This window comes from Rhinatrema bivittatum, chromosome 1 (genome assembly GCF_901001135.1).
Source record: "Rhinatrema bivittatum chromosome 1, aRhiBiv1.1, whole genome shotgun sequence".
Lineage (NCBI taxonomy): Eukaryota > Metazoa > Chordata > Amphibia > Gymnophiona > Rhinatrematidae > Rhinatrema > Rhinatrema bivittatum.
Genome location: NC_042615.1, coordinates 685,479,574 through 685,503,845, shown reverse-complemented (window position 1 = coordinate 685,503,845; position 24,272 = coordinate 685,479,574). Strand labels below are relative to the sequence as shown.

General features: G+C 43.7%; 1 protein-coding gene across 4 annotated transcripts in view; it reads right to left on the bottom strand.

The window, feature by feature from the left end:
- Positions 1-13,968: 13,968 nt before the first annotated feature.
- FCHO2 (FCH domain only 2) overlaps positions 13,969-24,272 on the bottom strand; it is a 532,544-nt gene continuing 522,240 nt past the window's right edge. For all 4 annotated transcript variants that reach the window (XM_029574710.1, XM_029574736.1, XM_029574720.1 and 1 more), the window contains one exon: positions 13,969-16,484. In XM_029574710.1, the coding sequence (XP_029430570.1) occupies positions 16,462-16,484 (23 nt within the window). In that variant the 3' untranslated portion in view covers positions 13,969-16,461. The remainder of the gene's footprint in view (positions 16,485-24,272) is intronic.

Sequence of the window (24,272 nt, the reverse complement as noted above, 5' to 3'; positions counted from 1 at the left end):
ATACCATAAGTGAAAATTTCTAAAGTATCAGGACCACAAAACTTTGATTTTTCCGCCAAAGTGTCTGCACGGTGAAAATAATTTGTTCCTGTCTGCTCTATTTTGGTGAAATGAGAGATCAGATTTGCATTACTATATATATCCAGCTAGGTTGAAAATTTGGCATAACAATTCCTCGATTGCTTGTGAAGATGTGACATCAGCACAAAAGTTTTTGAATGGCATTTCTGATTCAAACTACTGAGACTTGGCGTTTGTATAGTTATACTTACTAGGTCTTTGTGATCTGCACTAGTTTTCAGTGTTGATCTATTTGCCTTGTTTGTGCACAGATATGCTCGCACTTGCATTTTTATTTCTAATGTCTTCTAGAGTGATCTGGGGATGGCACCTGAATGCGTTTATAGGTTCTCTGGATCTCTATGCATAGGGAGAATAGTTTTTTTCTTGGGGAAATTGAAGTTTGGGGGATGGTTGCTCAACAATAACTGTTTGTTGCTGTTTATTTCTATTGTGAGGACCTGTTTATATAATATCCACAAGCTGCTATGGGTGGGATATAATGGGTGGCGGGAGCGATAGGAAAATTGGTTCTTACCTGCTAATTTCCGGATCAGCCCAGACTGCTGGGTTATGCCTCCCTTCCGGCAGATGGAGACAGAGAAAAACTTGAAGGACACCCCTGTAAGTAGGATGCGCCACCTGCAACCCCCCTCAGTATAAACAATATCAAAGCAGAATTAAAGTGGTAACAGGAATCCAAAATTTAAATGGTTAAACCAAATTTAGGAGACTCAACTATGTACAAAATGTGAAATCTTCATCCTGCTATAGTATGACAGGAAAAAAAAACGATAATCTGTCGAGCGGAATAAAAAAACTGGGCGGGTATCTGGGCTGATCCGTGGTACTACAGGAATGAAAATTAGCAGTTAAGAACCAATTTTCCTTTCCCTGTTTGTACCCGGATCAGCCCAGACTGCTGGGATGTACCCAAGCCGCCTTACATGGGGTGGGACCTAGAAAGCCCCACTCGAAGCACACCGCTGCCAAAACTCTCCGAGTAGGGAGCCCAAGCATCCAAATGGTAATGCCGAGCAAAGGTATGCAAAGATTTCCAGGTTGCCACCCTATAGATCTCCTGAGGGAACATCAACTGAGTTTCTGCCCAGGATGCCACCTGAGAATGGAGTGAATGAGCCTTAAGACCCTCTGGCACTATTCGCCCATGACACATGTATGTTGAAGCAATAGCATCCTTCAGCCACCAGGCAATAGTAGCCTTGGAAGCTTTATGCCCTTTCCTGGGACCGCTCCCCAAGACAAAAAGGTGATCCGACAGGTGAAAATCATTAGTGACAACGCATCAGCGCCCAACTGACATCCAAAAGCTTCAATTCACGAGCATGTGGAGAATTCTGATCCAAATCTGGGAACGCAGGCAACTCAATGGACTGGTTCACGTGAAAAACTGATACAACCTTAGGCAGAAAGGACGACATGGTTCTAAGAGAAACGCCAAAATCGGAAAACCTAAGAAAAGGTTCGCGACAAGATAGGGTCAGAATTTCCTAAATTCTCCGAGCTGAGCAGATAGCTATCAAAAACACCATTTTTGAGCGTAAGGTCCTTCAGAGTGATGCACCTGAGCGGTTCAAAAGGAGGTTCACACAATGTCCTAAGGACCAAATTCAAACTCCAGAATGGACAAACAGCTCGACATGGTGGATGCAAATGCTTAGCACCCCAAAGGAAACGAACCACATCCGGATGAGCCGCTATGAACTGAAAGCTAGCCCTTTTTCCAAACCCTCCTGCAAGAAGGCTAGAATGTGGACTATCTAGGCCCGCCTAGGAAAAACATTCGACCTACTACTACAAGGGTCAAAAACCTTCCAGACTCGGACATACGTAAGAAAGGTGGAAGTTTCGTGAGCCTTCGTGGAAATCACCAAATCTGGATACCCCCTTCTTTCTCAACTGTTGCAACTCATAAGCCAAGCCGCTAGACAAAAGCCATACACCTGGTCGAAAAATACTGGACCCTGCTGCAGGAGATTTGGAAGATGACCCAGACGGAGTGGCACGTCCACTGCAAGGTTGAGGAGATCCGTGAACCACGGCATTCATGGCCATTCCGGAGCCACCAGCACCACCGCTCCCGGATGGGCTTCTATCCTTCTCAAGACCTTGCTTACCAGAGGCCAAGGAGGGAATGCGTAGAGCAGAATGTCCGCGAGGCCACGCGAGGACAAGAGCGTCCACCCCTTCCACTCTGAGTTCTCTTCTGAGACTGAAAAAGCGTGGCGCCTTGGCATTCCCTCGAGTTGCTAGTGGATCCAAATGGGGAATCCCCCAGCGATGAGATATCAACACAAACGCCTCCTCAGACAGCTCCCATTCTCCGGGATCCAATCTCTGACGGCTCAGAAAATCCACCTGTACATTGTCTACCCTGGCAATGTGTGAAGCCGCTATCCTAAGCAGATGAGTTTCTGCCCAGGCCATGAGCTCACCCGCCTCCGCCGCTATGGGGTGGCTCTTTGTGCCACCCTACCGGTTGATATATGCTACCATTGTTGCGTTGTCGGAGAGCACTCTCACTGATGAACCAGAGGCAAGAACTTCTGCAGGGCCAAGCGGACTACCCTGATCTCGAGACGATTGATGGACCATTGTGCTTCCTGCTGTGTCCATTGGCCTTGGGCTGCCTGAGATTGGCAAACTGCCCCCCAGCCGGAAAGACTGGCATCCATCGTCACAATAGTTCACTGAGGGACCTCCGGATCCATCCCCCGGGACATGTGTTTGTGGGACAGCCACCAAGCTAGGCTGGACCTGGCCGGTTCCTGGAGGGGTAAGGGAAATTGAAAAGCTTTTGACTTGGGGTCCCAACGTGAGAGCAAAGCCCTTTGCAACAGCCTCATATGAGCGAAAGCCCATGGAACCAACTCCAGAGTAAACGCCATAGAACCAAGAGCCTGTAAATAGTCCCACGCCCTGGAAACTGGCAGGGACAAGAGACGCCAAACTTGTGACATGAGTTTGTCTATTCCATCCTGCATCAGAAAGACTTTCCCAATCCGAGCATCGAATCTCGCCCCCAAAAAATCCAGGACCTGGGCGGGGGACAACTGGCTCTTGTCCGCATTGATGACCCAACCCAGAGTGCGAAATGTCTACACCACCTTGGCGACCGCCGCCTCGCATAGTTCCTTTGACTTTGCTCGAATGAGCCAGTCGTCCAAGTAGGGATGGACCAGGATCCCCTGGCGACAGAGAGTCGCCGCCACAACCACCATCACCTTAGTAAATGTGCCCAAAGGGAAGTGTCTGAAATTGGTAATGCTTGCCGAGGACCATAAACCGGAGATACTGCTGATAGTCCTTCAGAATTGCAATGTGTAGGTACACTTCCGTCAAATCGAGGGACGCTAAAAACTCCCCTGCTCTGATGGAGGCAATTACGGAACGTAGCGTCTCCATATGAAAACAGGGCACTCAGAGCTCTGTTGACCTTCTTCAGATCTAAAATCAGACAGAAGGACCCTTCCTTCTTCAGAACCAGAAAATAAATCGAATACCTGCCGGTTCGAAGTTTGTTCAGAGGAACCAGAACGACCGCCCCGAGGTCCAACAACTGGCAAAGCATGAGAGACACCTGGCGCCTTTTCTCCAAAGACCCGCAGAGTGACACCAGAAATAGATCGCGTAAGGGACAAGCAAAATCCAAGGCATAGCTGTGTTCTATAATGTTTAGAACCCAATGGTCCGACGTTAGTTTGACCCACTCTTCGTAAAACAGGGACAGCCGCCCTCCAACGACCGGAGCAGGGGAGTGGGCCTGTGCTATTTCATTGGGAGGACTTGACTCCCATCGCCCCTGTGGCACCGCCGTCTCGGGCGGGTCTACGACAATGAAAGGAATGAGACCAGGTCTATGACCTGCCGGACGACTGTCTTTGGCCAAGCGGAGCTGGCTTAGACTGGCGAAAATGGCGCTGCCCCTGAAAACATGACCAGGAAGGCAGAAACCTCTGGAAGCTTTTGGCGTATCCTCTAGGAGCTTGTACACCTTATTGTCCCCCAAGGACTTAATGAGCTGCTCCATATCATCTCCAAAAAGTAATTTCCCCCGAAACGGAAAAGCACCCAGTTGCGACTTGGAGGAAACAGCCGACCAATTACAGAGCCATGAAAGCCTGCAGGCTGACACCGCAGAAGCCATAGTACGTGAAGACGTATGAAGGAGATCGTACAAGGCATCCGCCCCATACGCTACCGCCACCTCCAAATGATCAGCCTGCTCCGACTCCTCCTGGGAGAGCTCTCTGGCACTCAGGAATTGTTGTACCCACCGGAGACTCACACGCTGCATTAAACTACTGCAAATGGCTGCTTGAACCCCCAGAGCCGACTCTTCAAAGATACACTTGAGAAGCACCTCCAGCTTACCATCCTGAGGGTCCTTAAGGGCAGCCGCCCCAACCACAGGAATAGTCGTACGCTTGGTGACTGCGGATATGGCATCAACCTGGGGAACCTTAAGGAGGTCAAGAGGGTCATCCAGCAGTGGTTACAATTTCTCCATAGCTCTGCTATGCGAAGGCTAGCTTACGGAATATCCCACTCCCAAAACATTAGCTGGAGCAACATAGGATGAAAAGGAAAAGTCCTTGCTGGGAGACGAAGACCAACAGCACCGGATCCACAGTGCCCTGATCCTTAGGCGTCGGCATCTGACCAGCTGGTATGCCCAACTCCACTAGGACATGTGGAATCATTGGCTCCAACTCATCTCTACGAAAGAGCCTAAGGACCCGAGGATCATCCCCTTCCCACCGGGGCCACATGCTCAGAATCCTCATCCATGTTTGCCTGAAGCGGATCCGCCAACAGCACCGCCCCCTGGTTCCTGGAACCGGACCCTTCCCGGAGCACCCTAATCCGGAAGACCTCAGGAGGATCTGGCCTAGGACCTGCAAGGGAGGAGAGGGCCCATCCCCAGGCCACCCCAGAGGAAGCTCAGGATTTCCCATGGGCATAAGGCTAGCTAAATAAGCCTTATGTAATAGTAAAATAAAATCAGCCGAAAAAGGATGCTGGCGCTTTAAATTTTCCCGAGAGAGGGTACCCAAAGGAGCATGGAAAACAAGAAATAAATCATGGGGAGACCCGGGGCAAAAATCCTGAGGAGGGAGATCCCCTCCCCCTGCTGAGCTGTCTGTATCAGCATCTAAAGCTCCTAAAAATGGCCGCCGTTCCCGCATTCCGTGGGAGCGGGGCAGGCTGAGTACCAAGAGGCAGCATCGGGGCACCCACACCACGGGACCGATGTGTCTCCCCCTGCTGACGGGCCCTCACCTCCGGGAAGACACCGGGAGCAGAGGCTATCTCTGGAGAGCCGTGCTGCCAGCTCCCCACAGGATTTACAGGCAGAAGTGCGCAGCATCGCCACACTTAACAAGGAGGGCAGGCTGTGATAAAATAAACCCCAGAGCCCGGGAGGCCGAATAAGAGCAGCGCAACTGCAAAAAACAACGCGTTCCGATTCTATTTTATTTTAATTCATGTTGGCCTCACCAGAGCACAACCCGCGGTTGTCTCTGGGCCAGGGGGGAAGGGACTGGCCCACCGGTAAATCCCCCCAGTCACTCACTGGCTGCTGCTCCTGGTACACTGGAGTGAAGGACAAAGCACACGGCAGGCCTACCACCGAGGAGAAATAACTCTGTTCCTCGGGAGGCCCGGCTCTTTTTTTTTTTTTTAAACTTTGTTTCAGCCAAACAAATTTAAAGGACTCCTGTCACTGCAACACTTTTTTTTTCTTGTTTAGAATCAATTAGCCAGGACTGCAGGTTCTGCTACCTTCATCTGCTGGAGACAGAGAAATACTGAGGGGACTGCAGGTGGCACATCCCACTTACAGGGGTGTCCAAATTTTTCTCTGTCTCCATCTCCTGGAAGGGAGGCATAACCTAGCAGTCTGGGCTGTTCCGGGTATGCACAGGGAATGGCAATTTAACAGTTAAGACAAACTTGTACCTAATATTTGGGTTCAGTGTTCCTACAGGTGCTTGGAGGCTGTGGCTCACACTAGGATGACATGGCTTCCCCTGTCTCTTATTCCATTTTATAATTTACATAAACGTGTATGTTATCTCTGATGGGAACTCAAATTAGGGTGATGTCTTGGAACATTGCAGGTATGGGTTCCCTGATTAAATGGGAAAAACCTATTTCACAGTTAAACAAGATGAAAAGTAAATTTTTTGCAGGAAACATGTTGGAATTGTAACATGTAAATCTATGGAAAAGGGATATCAAGTTTTTTCAGCATCAGTTTTCTTTTACATAAAAGTGTATCTTTTAATTTGGACAAAATTTAGTCCGACCCATAAGAACATGCCATACTGGGTCGGACCAAGGGTCCATCAAGCCCAGCATCCTGTTTCTAACAGTGGCCAATCCAGGCTATAAGAACCTGGCAAGTACCCAAAAACTAAGTCTATTCCATGTTGCCGTTGCTAGTAATAGCGGTGGTTATTATCTAAGTCAACTTAATTAATAGCAGGTAATGGACTTCTCCTCCAAGAACTTATCCAATCCTTTTTTAAACACAGATATACTAACTGCACTAACCACATCTTCTGGCAACAAATTTCAGATTTTAATTGTGCGTTGAGTGAAAAAGAACTTTCTCCGATTACTTTTAAATGTGCCACATGCTAACTTCATGGAGTGCCCCCTAATCTTTCTATTATCTGAAAGAGTAAAAAACCGATTCACATCTATCCATTCTAGACCTCTCATGATTTTAATCACCTCTATCATATCCCCCCTCAGCCGTCTCTTCTCCAAGCTGAAAAGTCCTAACCTCTTTAGTCTTTCCTCATAGGAGACCTGTTCCATTCCCTCTGTCATTTTGGTCACCCTTCTCTGTACCTTCTCCATCGCAATTATATCTTTTTTGAGATGCGGCAACCAGAATTGTACACAGTATTCAAGGTGCAGTCTCACCATGGAGCGATACTGAGGCATTATAACATTTTCCGTTTTATTCACCATTCCCTTTCTAACAATTCCCAACATTCTGTTTGCTTTTTTGACTGCCACAGCACACTGAACTTACGATTTCAATGTGTTATCCACTATGACGCCTAGATCTTTTTCTTGGGTAGTAGCGCCTAATATGGAACCTAACATTGTTTAACTATAGCATGGGTTATTTTTCCCTATATGCATCACCTTGCACTTGTCCATATTAAATTTCATCTGCCATTTTCATGCCCAATTTTCTAGCCTCACAAGGTCTTCCTGCAATTTATCACAATCTGCTTGTGATTTAACTACTCTGAACAATTTTGTATCATTTGCAAATTTGATTACCTCACTTGTATTTCTTTCCAGATCATTTATAAATATATTGAAAAGTAAGAGTCCTAATACAGACCCCTGAGGCACTCCACTGCCCACACCCTTCCACTGAGAAAATTGTCCATTTAATCCTACTCTCTGTTTCCTGTCTTTTAGCCAGTTTGTAATCCACGAAAGGACATCACCACCTATCCCATGACTTTTTATTTTTCCTAGAAGCCTCTCATGAGGAACTTTGTCAAATGCCTTCTGAAAATCCAAGTACACTACATCTACAGGTTCACCTTTATCCATATGTTTATTAACTCCTTCAAAAAAGTGAAGCAGATTTGTGAGGCAAGACTTGCCTTCGGTAAAGCCATGCTGACTTTGTTCCATTAAACCATGTCTTTCTATATGTTCTGTGATTCTGATGTTTAGAATACTTTCCACTATTTTTCCTGGCACTGAAGTCAGGCTAACTGGTCTGAAGTTTCCAGGATCGCCCCTGGAGCCCTTTTTAAATATGGGGGTTACATTAGCTATCCTCCAGTCTTCAGGTACAATGGATAATTTTAACGACAAGTTACAAATATTTACTAATATTTACTAATAGGTCTGAAATTTCATTTTTTAGTTCCTTCAGAACTCTGGGGTGTATACCATCCGGTCCAGGTGATTTACTACTCTTCAGTTTGTCAATCAGGTCTACCACATCTTCTAGGTTCACCATGATTTGGTTCAGTCCATCTGAATCATTACACATGAAAACCTTCTCCAGTATGGGTACCTCCCCAACATTCTCTTCAGTAAACACCGAAGAAAAGAAATCATTTAATCTTTCCGCGATGGCCTTATCTTCTCTAAGGGGTAGATTTTATAAATCTGCGCCTGTGCGTACTTTTGATAAATGACCACCCTCGGACACCAGTATTCTACATACTACCTAAGATTCATAAAAATCTTGACTGTCCTCCAGGACGACCAATAGTTTCTGGATGTGGATCAGTGTTGGAACCTCTCTCCCGTTTTATAGATCGATTTCTAGCACCTTTTGTGCCTCAAATGTCATCCTATGTAAGAGATTCATCTGACATGATCATCTATCTTGAGCAACTTGAAATTGACACTACAGGACTACAAATGGCTACTCTAAATGTTGAAGCTTTGTATACTTCAATCCCTCAAGATGAAACAATCGATATAGCTTTCATTTATTTCGAGAGACGTATTAGACCACATCGCGTTCCCAGTACTTTTTTTTACAGGATCTGCTTGAAATCGCCCTGAAGAAAATTTTTTTTGCCTTTAATCTTGAATTTTATCAACAAATATGTGGCACTGCCATGGGTGCAATCATGGCACCGGATTTAGCTAACCTCTATATGAATATCTTTGAGGAAAGCTGGTTGACACATCATCCTTTTGAACGCAACCTGGTTGTCTGGAAATGTTATATTGACGACGTGTTCGTCTTATGGAGAGGTGACAATGACAGTTTCATATCCTTTGTATGTTGGTTAAATTCACTTAATTCACATTTGCATTTCACAGCTGATGTACAACGGGAGTCCATTTCTTTTTTGGATATTAGGATTACTTTGACTGGTGGCAAATTTATAACATCACTATACTGGAAATCAGTATGCTCTAATACTTTTTTGCATTTTGAGAGTGCCCACCCCAAGAATTTCAAACTAAATTTGCCAGTCAGTTTGTTCGGTTGAGATGCTTATGCACCACTGTGGCTGATTTTGAAATACAGTCTAAACTGCTTCGTGAACGTTTTATGGCCTGTGGTTAAACTAAATCAAGTGTCCGGAAAGCCTATTTAAGAGCAAAGTTCTCACATAGAGAATGGCTTTTTCTCCCACATAGAGAAGATACATCTTGTCACACTTGCCATATTCCTCAGATGTCTATAACATTTGACAATCGATATTTCAAAATTGGCACGTTCTACAAATGCATGAAATTTTTCGAGTTCCTCCACGCATTACATTTTCAAGAGCAACTAACTTAAATGATTTGTTAGTAAGATCTGATTCCTCTGCCTCCCTAGACGCCAATGATGTCCTACAAGGTGTTTTATCATTTTTTTGTGCCATTAGCTGTTTCAATAATACACAGAGGTCCAACTTTAATACAAACCAATTTAAGTTTATTTAATATCAAAAGCCAATCATATTAGACCCCTGGAAGACAGAGTGGGAGCCCATTGTTTGTTAAGGGCTCTCCCTGCATGTCTCAGCGTTTGTTAGTCAGTGCTGAGTTTTTATAGATAAGAACATTCAATGATCCCTGATGGGACTGCATAAAGTATCAGGTACCACGTGTGTCCTATCAAATCAGGCAAACTGTCTAAACTTTTCCTTGGTACCGCCTCCCACCTTAAGATCCAATTAGGCCTAAGAAGGGCCCACATGTCTGATGATTAGTTTCAGTAGGCGACGTGTCTGATGATGGCTATCAATCATTGTAGTAGGTCTTTGTTCTGTCACTCGTTCCAGGCCTTTGATCAGAGTCTTAACCTCGGGGGATATTCAGTTTAACTGGCCTCTTTCAGTCGAGATAGGAATCTGTGAGAAAAGAAAATTAGGTCTTACCTCTGTTAATTTTCGTTCCTGTAGTACCAAGGATCAGTCCAGATTCCTGGGTTATGCCCCCGTACCAGCAGGTGGAAACAGAGCAAAACTTGTCAGGCTCCACTATATATACCAGGGTGCCGCCCACAGCCTGTCAATATTACTCAATGTCAGAGCAGTGGATGTTCCCCATAAACTAACTATATACATGAAAAAACAACTGGGGAACCCTCGGGTCACTTCCCCCATGAAGAACCAAACCCGGTAACAAATTGAACTGTCAGAGACTTGCCACAGCAAGCAAGCAAACTTTTCGTCCAAGGCAGCGGACTCTCCGAACCTACTGTCGAAGAACACGGGCGGGACGGGACTCTGGACTGATCCTTGGTACTACAGGAATGAAAATTAACAGAGGTAAGACCTAATTTTCTTTTCCCTGTACGTACCGGATCAATCCAGACTCCTGGGATGTACCAGAGCTAGCAACCTAGGGTGGGGAGACTGAGAGGCCCGCTCACAAAACCCCAGCCCCGAAGTTCCCCGCCCCTGAATCCTGCACGTCTAAGCGATAATGACGCACAAACATGTGCAGTGACTTCCAAGTCGCTGCCCGGCAGATCTCTGAAGGTGAAATCTGCTGACACTCTGCCCAGGACACCGCCTGGGCCCGAGTAGAGTGCGCTTTAAGGCCCGACGGAAGAGGACGACCCGCCAGGAGGTAAGCTGAACCGATTGCCTCCTTCAGCCATCGCGATATGAACGTCTTCGACGCCATATTACCCCTTCTTGGGACCATGCCAAAGAACAAAGAGATGATCCGAAACTCTGAAGGCATTCGTGACCTCGAGGTAGCGCAAGAGAACCCTGCGCACGTCCAACTTCTTCAGCTCTTGGGAAGATGCATCCGAGGAATCGAGATGAGGAAAAACAGGGAGGTCCACAGACTGGTTCAGATGAAACGCCGAAACCAATTTAGGAAGGACGGAACCGTCCATAGCGAAATTCCAGAATCCGTGATCCATAGGAACGGCTCCCTGCACGAGAGGGCCTGCAATTCCGAGACTCGTCTGGCAGAGGTGATCGCAACCAGGAAAACTGCGTTCAACGTGAGATCCTTCAAAGTGGCCCTCTTGAGAGGTTCAAAGGGGGGCTTACACAGGGCCCTGAGAACCACATTTAAATTCCAAGAGGGACAGGGAGACACAACTGGGGGCCGCAAGCGTGTTGCCCCCTTGAGGAACCGGACCAGATCAGGATGGGAAGCCAAAGACCTACCCCTCCACAGGGCCTCTAAGGCAACCGAGTGCAGCGACCTGAACCCGCAAAGAGCTACAGGACAGCCCCTTTGCCAGACCCTCCTGCAGGAAAGACAAAATATCGGGAATGGTAGAACGGGTCGGACGGAGCGACCTGGCGACACACCAAGATTCAAAGACCTTCCATACGCACAGATAGGACAGAGACGTCGACGCCTTACGGGAACGCAGCAGGCCACAACCGCGCCAGAGTAACCTTTCCTTTTCAGTCGGCGCCTTTCAAAAGCCATGCCGTTAGACAAAAGCGATCCGCCTGGTCGAAACAGACAGGGCCCTGATGTAGAAGATTTGGCAACGACGGGAGCCGCAGGGGCGCTTCCGAGGAGAGGTTGACTAGGTCGGCAAACCATGGTCTTCGTGGCCACTCCGGAGCCACCAGGATCACTTCCGTGGGATGATTTTCTATGCGACGTAGGACCTTGCCTATGAGGGGCCATGGGGGAAAGACGTAAAGGAGTATGGACGTTGGCCAGGGCAGAGCCAGAGCATCCACCCCCCCCCCCCTGCTCTCTGCAGCGAGCGAAAAAGCGCGGAGCCTTGGCATTCCGACGTTGCCATCAGATCCATGGCCGGTGTCCCCCATCTGGCGCAAATGAGCTGAAACGTGACGTCCGCAAGTTCCCACTCGCCGGGGTCGAGTTGGTGACGGCTCAGGAAATCCGCCTGGATGTTATCCGCCCCTGCGATTTGGGACGCAGCAAGGTGGAGGAGGTGCCTCTCCGCCCACTGGAGTAGTAGGCGAGCTTCCAGGGCCACTGGCCTGCTCTGGGTTCCCCCTTTACGATTGATGTAGGCCACTGTGGTCGCGTTGTCCGACAGGATTCTGACTGACTTCCCCGAGAGCAGGGGGAGGAACACCCTCAAAGCCAGTCGTATTGCCCTGGTTTCCAGGCGATTGATCGACCAGCGCGACTCTGTCGTGGACCAACGTCCCTGCACCGAATGTTGCAGACAGACTGCACCCCAACCGGAGAGACTCGTGTCTGTAGTGACCACCGTCCACTCTGGGGCAACCAGCGAGACTCCTTGGAGAAGTTTGTCCTTCCGTAGCCACCAGAGCAGGCTGGAGCGTGCTACCGCCGGCAGGGGTAACGGCAGCTGGAACTGTTCGGAGACTGGGCTCCAACGGGAGAGTAACGCCGACTGCAAGGGACGCATGTGCGCGAAAGCCCACGGGACCAATTCCAATGTCGAGGTCATGGATCCAATCAATTGTAAATAGTCCCAGGCCATCGGCGGTCGCATCTGAAGAAAAACCTGGACCTGACCTTGGAGCTTGCGACAGCGGTCTAGCGAGAGGAAGACCCAGCCCTAATGTGTGTCGAATAACGCTCCCAAAAATTCCAGAGACTGTGATGGCTGGAGATGACTCTTGGCCGTGTTGACCACCCAGCCGAGGGAGCGCAAGAGGCGCAGGACTTGTTGCACTGCCATCCGACAGAGCTCTTCTGACTTGGCACGAATCAACCAATCATCCAGGTATGGATGGACTAAGAGGCCCTCCCAACGTAGGTGGGCCGCTACCACCACCAGAATCTTGGTGAACGTCCTTGGGGCCGTCGCGAGACTGAACAGCAGCACCTGGAACTGATAGTGCTTCCCCAGTACGCAGAAATGGAGATATTCCTGATGTTCCTTCCTGAACCCGATGTGCAGGTAGGCCTCCTTGAGGTCCAGGGACACCAGGAACTCCCCCGGTCGGACGGACGCGATCACGGATCTCAGGGTCTCCATGCGAAATCGCGGGTTCCAGAGACAACGATTGACTTCCTTGAGATCGAGGATGGGACGAAGGGAGCCTTCTTTCTTTGGCACGACGAAATATATAGAGTAGTGCCCTCTTCGTTGCTCCGAGACTGGGACTGGAACAATGGCCCCCAACTCTTCTAACCGAAGCAACGTCTGGAGGACTGCTACCTTCTTGTCCTGGTGACCGCAAGGCGAGTGGAAAAATCTTGGCCGGGGATCGTACGCAAAATCTCACTCAAAGATGAGATTTGTACAATGTTTTCTCTACCTAGCTTGATGTTACCCAGGTAAAGAGTCCATCAAGCTAGGTGGAGAGAACATTGCACAAATCTCATCTTTGTGTGAGTTTCCTCACTCCGAAGGTCATCAAATCTTCACAAGAGACCACTGTTCTGTTCGTACATCTCACTTTGAATGTCAAAGTAGCCCCTAACCCCCTACACTAATACCTAAACCTCACCTCTAGTTACTAGGTGGGCCTCCAATAGGGATATAAATACCTATCTAGGGAGAAGGCAATATGGCTACTCTCTCATCTCTCTCTCTTTCTTGTCTGAGCTCCCTGGGACCATTAAAAATGGTCCCCCAGTGGTTGTATGCAGGAAATACAACAGGTCTGGCACTTATTGCAATGTGTCAAAAAGTTATAGCTCTTCGCATAGGTATTAGCGCAAATTGTGATAAACTGTCTATTAGCATAAAACACACCCCTTTTGCTATCGCATGCAATACTTATCGCATTTTGATAAATCCAGGCCTAAATGTCTAATACAAGGCTAGCTGTAAGCCATATTTTATTAAGTTAGAAAATCATCCATATCCAGAAGAACTGAGAAGTACACATTTGTAAATTATATATTACATGTTTATTACGGGTGCAACCATATTTGTAAAATTTACATTATATGAAAAATCAAAAATATTTACAGATTTTTTGAAAGATAAACTTGTATTGTTTTAATTTACATCCAGAAGTAGTAACATTCCATGAAAACTCAGATCCTTTTAGAGTTCAGTGTTTGTAAATTCATTTTTTTTTTTTTTTAATAAGAAGAGAAAGTTATAAAGAATATCACTGTATACAAAAGCAAGAACCAGCTCGCTAAAATACATTTCATGTCAGATACCAGTATCTACTTGAAGGTTTACCAAGTCCAGGAATTTCTATAGGCAATGTCAATATAAATGTTATGGGTTCAAAATTCTTAACATGCACCCATTACATATGCATGCTCCAAGGATTGATATCAAAGAGTTAAAAATGCTGAAAATTATTCAATCTGTTAATTTAGAAGTTTAAGTAATAACTAGATAAAAAAATAATTCCATGGGCAGTAAAATAGTTTCTGGATTTCAGTAAAAAATATTCATTGCTTGGTTAAACATTAAGCTTTATTGCAGAGTTTACCATGAGCATTTAAAATGGTACTATAATAGCTAGAAATAGTAGCTGTTTGTCATTCAGAAATAAATTACCATTTTAGCAAATCCAGTTTAATTTATTGCCCAATTTAAATTCAGATTGTTTCTAACAGTTAGTAAATATAGAAAGCATAGATACTGCTTAATAATGGAGCTCTTATCATTAATAAGTGTAACATACATTACCATCTCTATTAATTGTCTACAATAAGGGTCTTGAAATGGCAAGCTAATGAAAATCTAAACAGTACAACATAATAGTAGATTTATGGTAATTTTTCTGAATAAATCTATTATTGCTTCTAACAAAATCTAGGGTGGACACTGGCATTCAAATACAATTTTCTACTGGCAAGGATTTAAAAACTTTTGGCCAAAAAACAAAACAAAACAAAAAAACGATTGCTTTTACACAGTTTCTGCATTTAATTATGATGTGTTCAATGGCACATAAATATTAGAGATTTATGCAGTTAACAATTTAGGGCCTTATTCAAAACAGACTTTTACCCATTATGTGCCTATAGAAAAATCTATTAAACAAGGCCCTTAGTTCAATATTAAATCTATTAATGCCTTTCCTCAGATCACTTTCCTATGTCTAAATTATGACAGGATAAAATTAATGGCAATTCTAACACTGATCAATATAGAAACCTACACAATTGTTTGCAATCAATTTGGTTAAATTAATGCACAGGAATGACAGTGCTTTTTCTGTTCAAACTGAAAATATATATTTCTAAATTGTTACTCATAGTAGAGTATTTAACATTTACATTCACATTAGACAAAACCAAAAAGCAATTAAATCTTCAATAACTTAACAGTCACAGCAAAGGAAGATGCTACATTTCATCATTAACCATTGTGGTATATTATATCTGTGTAGGGTTTATTAAAGTAGCTTCAATGTTTACACATCTTTGGTGATTGTAATATGACACAGAAATTATTTTTTGTCAGGTAATGCACTATGCATTTCCCTTTACAGTGACTGTATTTATTGCAATTACCCCATGAAGAAGTAATCCAGTATTTCTAAACATACCTTTTAAAGCAATCTCCAGTTATTCCACATTTCCCATCTAAATCCAAGCAAGAAATATTTTGATACATTACTATGCATTACATATAGAGAATTTGAAACGAGGTTGCTATATCGAAGGCCCAGAGATTCAACAAGGAAATGAAACATATATTAGTAAGAACAAACAGGACAGGCACAGTTTATAAAAGGCACAAATGTTATGTAATCCATATAAAAATAAATTAAATCTACAACATTAATTCATCAAAACAATCACATCTCCCATAAAGTTAACTAATTCCAGAGTATGTATTTCAGCTACCTTTTTTAAGCTTATTTTAACACATTGCACTTAAAGAGAATTTTAAATCTTCCATTAAAAAGCCTGTTAATATTTTGGTAACATACAACTAAATATGGGAATCAATTCATATTTTATATAGTGTACAGAGTTCCTTCTAAAGCTGAACCACTTTATGGCACATCACACAACATGAGAGGAAGGTAGACAGAGTTCCATTTCATTTGTAGTGTGGAGTACTGAAACTGCATATCTTTTACAGTATTAGAAATCTTTTCACCTCATCTATTGAAAGCCAAAGTGTTTAGTGCTTGTTCTCCCACAATTTCTACACTTTCTATACAGTCCCATAAGATATGTTTAAACTTTCCAATATTGCTACTGATTACAAATTTGACTATTGGTATAATTGCATTTTTCTACTGTAAAACTTAAGTTTCCTGAATATTGCAGATTTCAAGACAGTGTTGAAGATTACTTCAGTGCTATTATAGTTTAATAAAAATATTTCCCTCCCCCCAAAATGACTTTAAAAAGTGCATTTTTACATTTTGTAGTTGACTGCAGAACAGAACTAGCGTCTAAGAAGTTAAAGATTAAAATAGAAAAATTCAATAAATGTTAAAATAGTGTTTGGAAGCTACAGACAACATATTAGGCTGAGTTAATGCTCCTCTTATGTACTGATTTTTCAAAGGTTCATCAGCAGTCTGCCATGTATCGACCTGAAACACACAAACAATAAACAATTATGTAAGTTGTGATCTTCTATATCTAAAACAGGCATAGAATGAAAAATTGTAGTTTGTGAAGGCACCCCTAATTATGAACTATAGCTACAGATTATCTGGAGATTTGACAAATATTCATTTATATTGTACTTGTACCAGAAAGCTGTCCATTTTTTTAATTCAGCTAGATATGCCACAGAAAAACTTATCTGGATACCACTAAGATTTAATATAATATGGTCAGTATTTTGATCTAAAAATAATTGAATATACCATGTCATTCTTAGCAGCTATTTTCAATGAAATGACAGTATATAGATCAGTTTGGGGTGCAGATTCAGGGAGTGTGTAATTGCTTACCTCTAACAACTGTTCTCTAATAGCAGCATAACAAATCACTGGTGGGGCATATGACCTGTGCTCATCAGTAATCACTTCTACAAGCTTTGTAAGAAAGCTTTGTCTGCAGGTGGCTTCCTGCAAACCATAGAATCCACTGTATGCCTATCCACCATTTAACACAGTTAAATGACATTTTCTCTGATTGCAAGCAGAACAATGTACCATACTTGTGAGACTAAATTAAAACTATTTTTTGAACTATACAAGGAGGAAGGCAAGATAAAAGTCCCTCAACAGGCGAAAAAAAAACTTTGACATGAGTAATCTCTCTTGCCCTTTTATCCCCCACCCCCTTTTTAAAAAAATGGAATCAGAAAACATGAAACATTCAGGATGACAATCCTAGAAACCAAGTGAAACAGGTTCTGGGAGGGTGAGAGTTGTGCTCTATTCCCTCAACAAGTCTTGTAGGATGGATAGTTCAAACCTAGAATCTCAACAGGAGATCATGTTGAGACAACTGTGACTGATTGGTGGACAAAACACCATACTGCAGTATTGAAAATCTTGTCTGCCTAAGAAGGGAAATGGAAGCATTTTTTTAGAACAAGTTTATGGATGTCTATTCAATACTAACGTTTTACTCTGATGCAGGGATTTACATCAAAATGCAAACCATGCCACAACACTTAGGAGGGATTATAAGGACTTTTGTTTGCACTTCAAGCTGGGAAGTATAACTCAGATGCTTTTTTAACACTCTATGCTACATTAGGCTAACACACAGATGTTTCATTCTTTGTTTGGAAATCATCTAAGAAAATTAATCTTTCCCCTGATTTATATGAAAGTCTTTAGAATAATTTTTTCCTATCTAGTAGACTTATAAGTTGTTGAGAAAACATTTACTACCACATTTTTGCTTTGTCTATCTTTGCATTTTGATTGGTCTTGGTCCAAGAGGCAAAACGCAATACTAAACATTTACTACCACATTTTTGCTTTGTCTATCTTTGCATTTTGATTGGTCTTGGTCCAAGAGACAAAACGCAATACTAGATGTGCTTATGCACAACACAAATCTGAGATACTTCCTGTAACATGTACTCATCGCTGTGATATATGTCTCATTGAAGTCCAAAAATATAACCAAACTCCACAGTTTAGAAGTAGCAGAATGGTGTAGAGCTAGGGAAACCATTCTGAAACTTTCCTTTTTTTCAGGTAGATGTTTAGGTACTTTAGATCTAGGATGTGTCTGAATCCATGGGTTTTACTGAGAATCCAAAAAGTAGCTGGAGTAAAATCCCACCCTCCTGTTGGAGGGGTTCAACTATGTGGGCCTTTAAGGTGGAGATTTCCATTCATAGCAAGTCTTGATGAAGGGTGGGCAATTTTGATGTATTTCCAAAAAGTCAGTCAATAATCATTTATTTGTGTGCTTTATATTCTGTCATTCCATGAGAGAATCACTAGTTCAGATTAGACACTCATAAATAATGCAAACTAAGGTAGACATATGTACAGATGGTAACGTAGGAAAACATTTAGACACAGTAGGCCAGCTTTTAAAAGGGCCATGCGCGCAAATACCGGCAGTTACCATACGCATTGTCAAAGGGGCCCATCCATGCGTGTAACTGCCGATACATGCATAAGTGTCGGGCCCTAAAAAAGAGAGGGGCCGGGGTGGGGAGGCAGGATTTGGGCGTGCATGTTATAAAATCAGCATGTCCATGTGCTTGCGTTTCTTTTAAAATCTACACCAGTGTGTGCATTCAAAGATAGATATATTTAGGAAAATATAAGTGGGTTAAGAGGGGTTAGGCGTGGGGGTAAAGATCAATACATTTGCGGTTTTCTGACTTATGTAGAACTGGAGGCATCTTCCAGACAGCAGACAGTTTTGAATAGCCAGGTCTTCAACTCGCTCTTGAATTTTTTAATGTCTGTTATAGTTCACAGGTCCTCTGTCATGGAGTTCCATAGTTTTGGTCCAGCGACTGAAATTGCTCCCTCTTTAGTTTGCATTAGATGAGAGTTTTAATGGTCAGGATTTCTATGAGGCCTTTATTTTGTAACCTGAGCATTTGTGATGGAATATGTGGTTTAAATGTTAATCCCAACAGATAGTTATTCGGATTCATGTTATTGAAAATTATGGTGAGTACTTTGTAGATTATTCTTGATTGTACAGGAAGTCAATGTAGAGCGATCAGCATTGGGATGATGTGGTCATATTTCTCTTTTCCAGACAATAGTCTAGCTGCAGCATTTTCAGTAGCTGAAGAGGTGTTAGGTGACTGGATGGGATTACCAGAAGTAGGGAGTTACAGTAATCAAGGTTAGAGAATATTAGAGATTGTAAAACCGTTCTGAAATCTGTTTTGTTTAAAAGGAGTTTCGATCTGCTTAGGCTTCGTAACTTGTAGAAACCAGATTTGATCAGTTTACCAATATGGGTTTTCATTGTTAAGTTTTTATCAATTTGATCTCCTAGATCTCTCACTTGAGTTGATGGGGTTAATTGGCAATTTCTGAGGTCAATCCCTGGTGGAATAGATTTAGGTGGGTTCGGCTCAGCCAGATTAATTCCAGAAAAGTATTGCTTAAGTTAGTCCTGAATATCCCCTAGCTAGTCTGGTTTTCAGGCTATTCACAATGAATATGCATGAGATATATATGCATGCACTGCTTACATTGTATGCAAATATATCTTATGCATATTTTATTGTGGATAGCCTGAAAACAAGATTGGTTAGGGTGTACTCCAGGAACAGATTGAGGAACACTGAGCTAGAGGATCCCACTGTCTTGGATTACAAAGTGCAAAGAATAAGCAAAAACAAATAAACAAAACACAGCCTCTCTCTCCAATAGGGAGGTTTATCTGGAGCTTGGGCTGAGGAGAGTAGATATTGTCTCTGTACTCAGTCAAAAAACTTACACTGGTGGCTCTTTGAGCTATGATCTTTAGGAAGAAAAGATCTTTGGTACTGCTTCTTATGAGAAAAAGTATTCAAACTTGTGAGGTAGAGGAGGTGTAATGGAGATGGAGTGTATCTGCAAAGTGGCCTAATGACACTTAAGGTCCATGAATTCCTTCACTTTTATCTCCTTTGCATGGCACATTTGTGAGCATGTCCTGTATGTCATCTCTGAAATTTGAAACAAGCAGCTACACTATTTTTTTATTTTATTTAAAATCTTTTCTATACCGTCGCTAAGTTATATACCATCGCAACGGTTTACATGTAGGCACATATTTAATGTAGGTAAAAGTGTACTATAGTACATTCTAACAGGTGCCGTCAAAGGTTCGGTTACAATATATCATTAGACAAAATAATTTTTAGAGAAGTGGGTCATGACCGAGTGTACTGAAAGTACTTTTACGGGTAAATTTATCATACATAGTGTTATCAATATGCTAGTTGTGATGTGGGGTTCATAGACTACTCTACTGTGTTGTCCTAAGTACTGTGTGTCGGTGCTTATCTGCTTATTCCTGAATAATTTCTATTTTCCCGTCTCCTTGTAAAATGCCTGTTTAAAAAGCCATGTTTTTAAACTTTTCTTAAATGCCTTGAGATCACTTTGTAATCTGATCTCTGGAGGCATTGTGTTCCAAATTGTGGGTCCTGCTAATGATAAGGCAAGTATCAATGGCCATGGCAGTGACTGCTGTAGCCTTCTCAAATGCTTCATAGACTGAATTGACTAGATGGATTTCACATTCCTTTCCTTTTATCATAAGGCAGTGCAATTCCTTTTTTCCTCCTAAGAGGCAAAGGGGCCGATGTAATAAAACCCGCAATAAAATTGCCTTTAAATTTTAGCATGGGTTCTTCTTTGCGTGGGCAGTAAAACATGGGGTTTCCACAGGATGCAGTAAACTAATGGCATGCAAATGACCCATGAGTTAAAAAAAAAAAAGTGTGCTAGAAGTAAAAAAGCATGGTTTTTTTTTTGTGGTTTTTTTTTAACATTCAGAGGCTCTTTGTATGCCAAACCGCATAAAAAAAAGGCCTATCCCCCTCCATGACACTTAAAATTAATTTACTCCTTCACTTACTGCCAATTGGTCCCTCTGTCACATGTCAGTGACAGAAGGCTGTCCTGAAAAAGGATTGATCCTTTCACTGACGTGTCAGTGCAAAGGACCAGTCAGGAACAGCTCTGCCAGAGAAGGTTCTCCAGCAGGGGTTCCCGGGTGAGGAGGGTTTTGCGGGCTGGGAAGTGAGCACAGTCCTTTTATTGGAGCAAGAGGGGTATCAGGGAAGAAGACAGGGACCTGCTGGACAACAAGCATTTAAAGTTTAGTGCAAAAAACGGAGGATCCAGGGACTTCTGCCTTGCCTGCTGGGCCAGACCTTGAGGCGGGGTTTCAGCAACCTGGGGAGGGAGGGATGATCTGACCGGCCAGCTGCGGGAAGTTTAATGCCTGCTTTTGAGCAGACGCTACATTTCCCATGGTAGGAGATGTACTAAACAGCTTTCCCACTAGTGTGCCTCCTTGCATTGCAAGGGATTAGCTAATTAGGCTATTACCCTGCAATTTGCATTCACCAACGCTAAGCTTTCCGTGGGTTTTTTAGTGCAGGTTTTTTTGGTATTAAAGCCCTTTTTACATTCCAGGGCAGCGTTAGTGCCAAAAAACCCCACTAAAATGTGAGTAGAAACCTGCGGTAGGCATAGCGCTGCTTATTACATTGGCCCCAAAGTGATCAAAAGCTTATATGTGACTCCACAGGGTATGCAATTAGTCAGTCACATGGACCTGGAAGTCCACTATCAGGGAAGTAAACATAGTAAGGTAAATTTTAAGAGACACGCGTGGGCGCACGAGTGCGTGTTTGCTGGCACATGCCAATGGACGTGGCCATTTTATAACATAAGCACGTATATGCATGCATGTTATAAAATAGCCCCAGTTTATATAAGAACATAAGAAAATGCCATACTTGGTCAGACCAAGGGTCCATCAAGCCCAGCATCCTGTTTCCAATCCAGGCCATAAGAATCTGGCAAGTACCCAAAAACACGTGTTTGCAAATGCCGCCTGGACCATGCACGTGGGGGGGGATTTCAGTAGAAACATGTGCTGATGCTAGAGCCCATTTTCCCAGTTTGCTCCCAGTTAACCAATCGGTCTTCCTAACCCCCCCCCCCCCCCCCCTCATTAGTTTGCCTATCTTTGACCCTGTTAGCCCAGACCCCTCTAAACCTCGCTAACTAGTTTGTTTTTTTATTTTATTACTTACATGCCGTCCAAAGCAGAAGTAAAGTTACGTGGTAGGGGACCCAGGCACATGCTTGTGTGTGTAAATACTTATGTGCTGGATTCATGCTTAAGACCCGGCTCGCTCATGTCCCACCCATGCCCTGTTCCTTCTTGTCAAAAATAGTTGTGTGTGCATATTGGGAGATATGCGTTTTGCCACAGAATTTTTAAAATCCATGCTGCGCGCACAAGTCCAAGACTTGCACATATCTCCTGGTTTTGGCATGCACAAGGTTTTTAAAATCGACCAGAGTGTTTTGATGAAACCATTTTCCAATGAGAATCAACGTTTTTGGCTTATGGCCTATCAGAGCAGATGCATGTGTCATTTGGTTCACCACAGAGCAGATTTGACCATGATGCACTGATATGAGAATGGCAAACAGTTGAATCCAAGAGCTGCCTATATACCATGGATTTGTAAACTCCAGTCCCTGTGGACAATCTGTTCAGCTTTTTAGGATCTACCCAATGAATATATGATAGATTTGCATACAATCAAAGCAGTGTGCATGAAAATCTCCCTCATGCATATTCATTAAGGATGTCTAGAAATCCCTCAAGATTGATATCCACAGGGACCAGAGGTTGCCTACCCCAGCTGCATTTGGTAATTGATGTCTACCTTCTTGTTAACAAGAAACACAAAACATGGGCATTTCCACAGCTTCAATGTTCCCTATAGTAGAGTGTGGACAAACCCAGTCCAAATATTTCAGAAGAATAAGCAATGAAGCCCTGGGCTGTTCTGAAACCTGTTAATCAAATGGAATGGCCTTAGTCACCTTCTGCACAAATAAGTGGAAGGAAATGTCCTCCAATGCAGAAGGATTTCCTGCAGATGTGGAGAATACTCGAGTGAAAGTCTGGAAAATAACTCTCTTCAGGGGTACTCTTTAAAAAAGGTATGAGGCTCAAAGTCCTCTGATCACCCTGCCTGGGATCCAGATTCATATCATTGGTATGAAGGCTCATGCTGACACTGATATCGAAATACCCTGTGCCTACTCCTGAGGGAATTCTGCACAAAAAAACTTAAAAATTCTGCAAAATTCTGCATACTTTATATTGGTCAAAATAACACAATCTACATGACAGTCTAAGTAATTACATTTTAAATTAATACAGAAAAATTACTTAAAGATGCAGAATTTTTAATATTTTGAGCAGAATTTCCCTAGAAATTTCCCTGCCAGTATCGCTCCCCTCCACCTCTAGGCTCAATCCCTTCTACTCTATCACCACTTCCAAAGATTGACCCCGTTCTCAGTACTGCCCCCTCACACAGGCTTCCCTCTGTCCCTCTCTCTAGTGCACATACACACATCATCATCATACAGGCTCCCTCACACATACATCCCCTCATACAGAGTCCCTCTATCTTGCACACACACATCCCCTCAATGCAAGGTCCTTGACTTGCATACACATCCACACAAGCTCCCTTTCTCTCTCACACATACGTCACACAGGCTACCTATGTCTCTCACAAACACTCCCTTCACACAGGCTCTCTCTCACACATACACAATCGCTTCACACAGACTAGCACCCTCACATACACATGATCCCTTTTTTCATATACACCAGCTCCCAATCTCTCACACACATATACACTCCTTCACAATATCCTCATATAGGTTCCCTCTCTGGCACCCACACTCAAGCTCCCTCCCCCCACTCTCTCTCACCCTTCCCCCTGCTCTCTCTCTCACCCCCCTCCCCTTTCCTCTCTCAGACCCCTCCTCCCCCTTCTCTCTCTCACACATCTCTCCACACACGCACAAACACACACACACACTCTCTCACTGGGGCCTTCATCTTCGCCGCGAACAGAGAGCGCTTCATTCGTGGCATGCCGGAGCCTCCTCTGCCATTTTCTGCAAATTTGGCAATTCTGCACAGGGGGGAATTCTGCGCTGCATAGTAGCACAGAATTCCCCCAGAACTACCTGTTCCCAAAGGGTTGTCACTGGAGGAAGTTTGCTCAATGTTCACTTCAGCATCAATGAGCCCATCATATGTATCTCAACATCTTTGAAGTGCTAGCTGAAGGTCTCTGTGACCACCCCATTAACTTCAATTGAAACATCCTGAATAAGAGAATTGGAATGTCTCACAGAAGACTGAACATTCACAGATGCTATGTAGAGAAA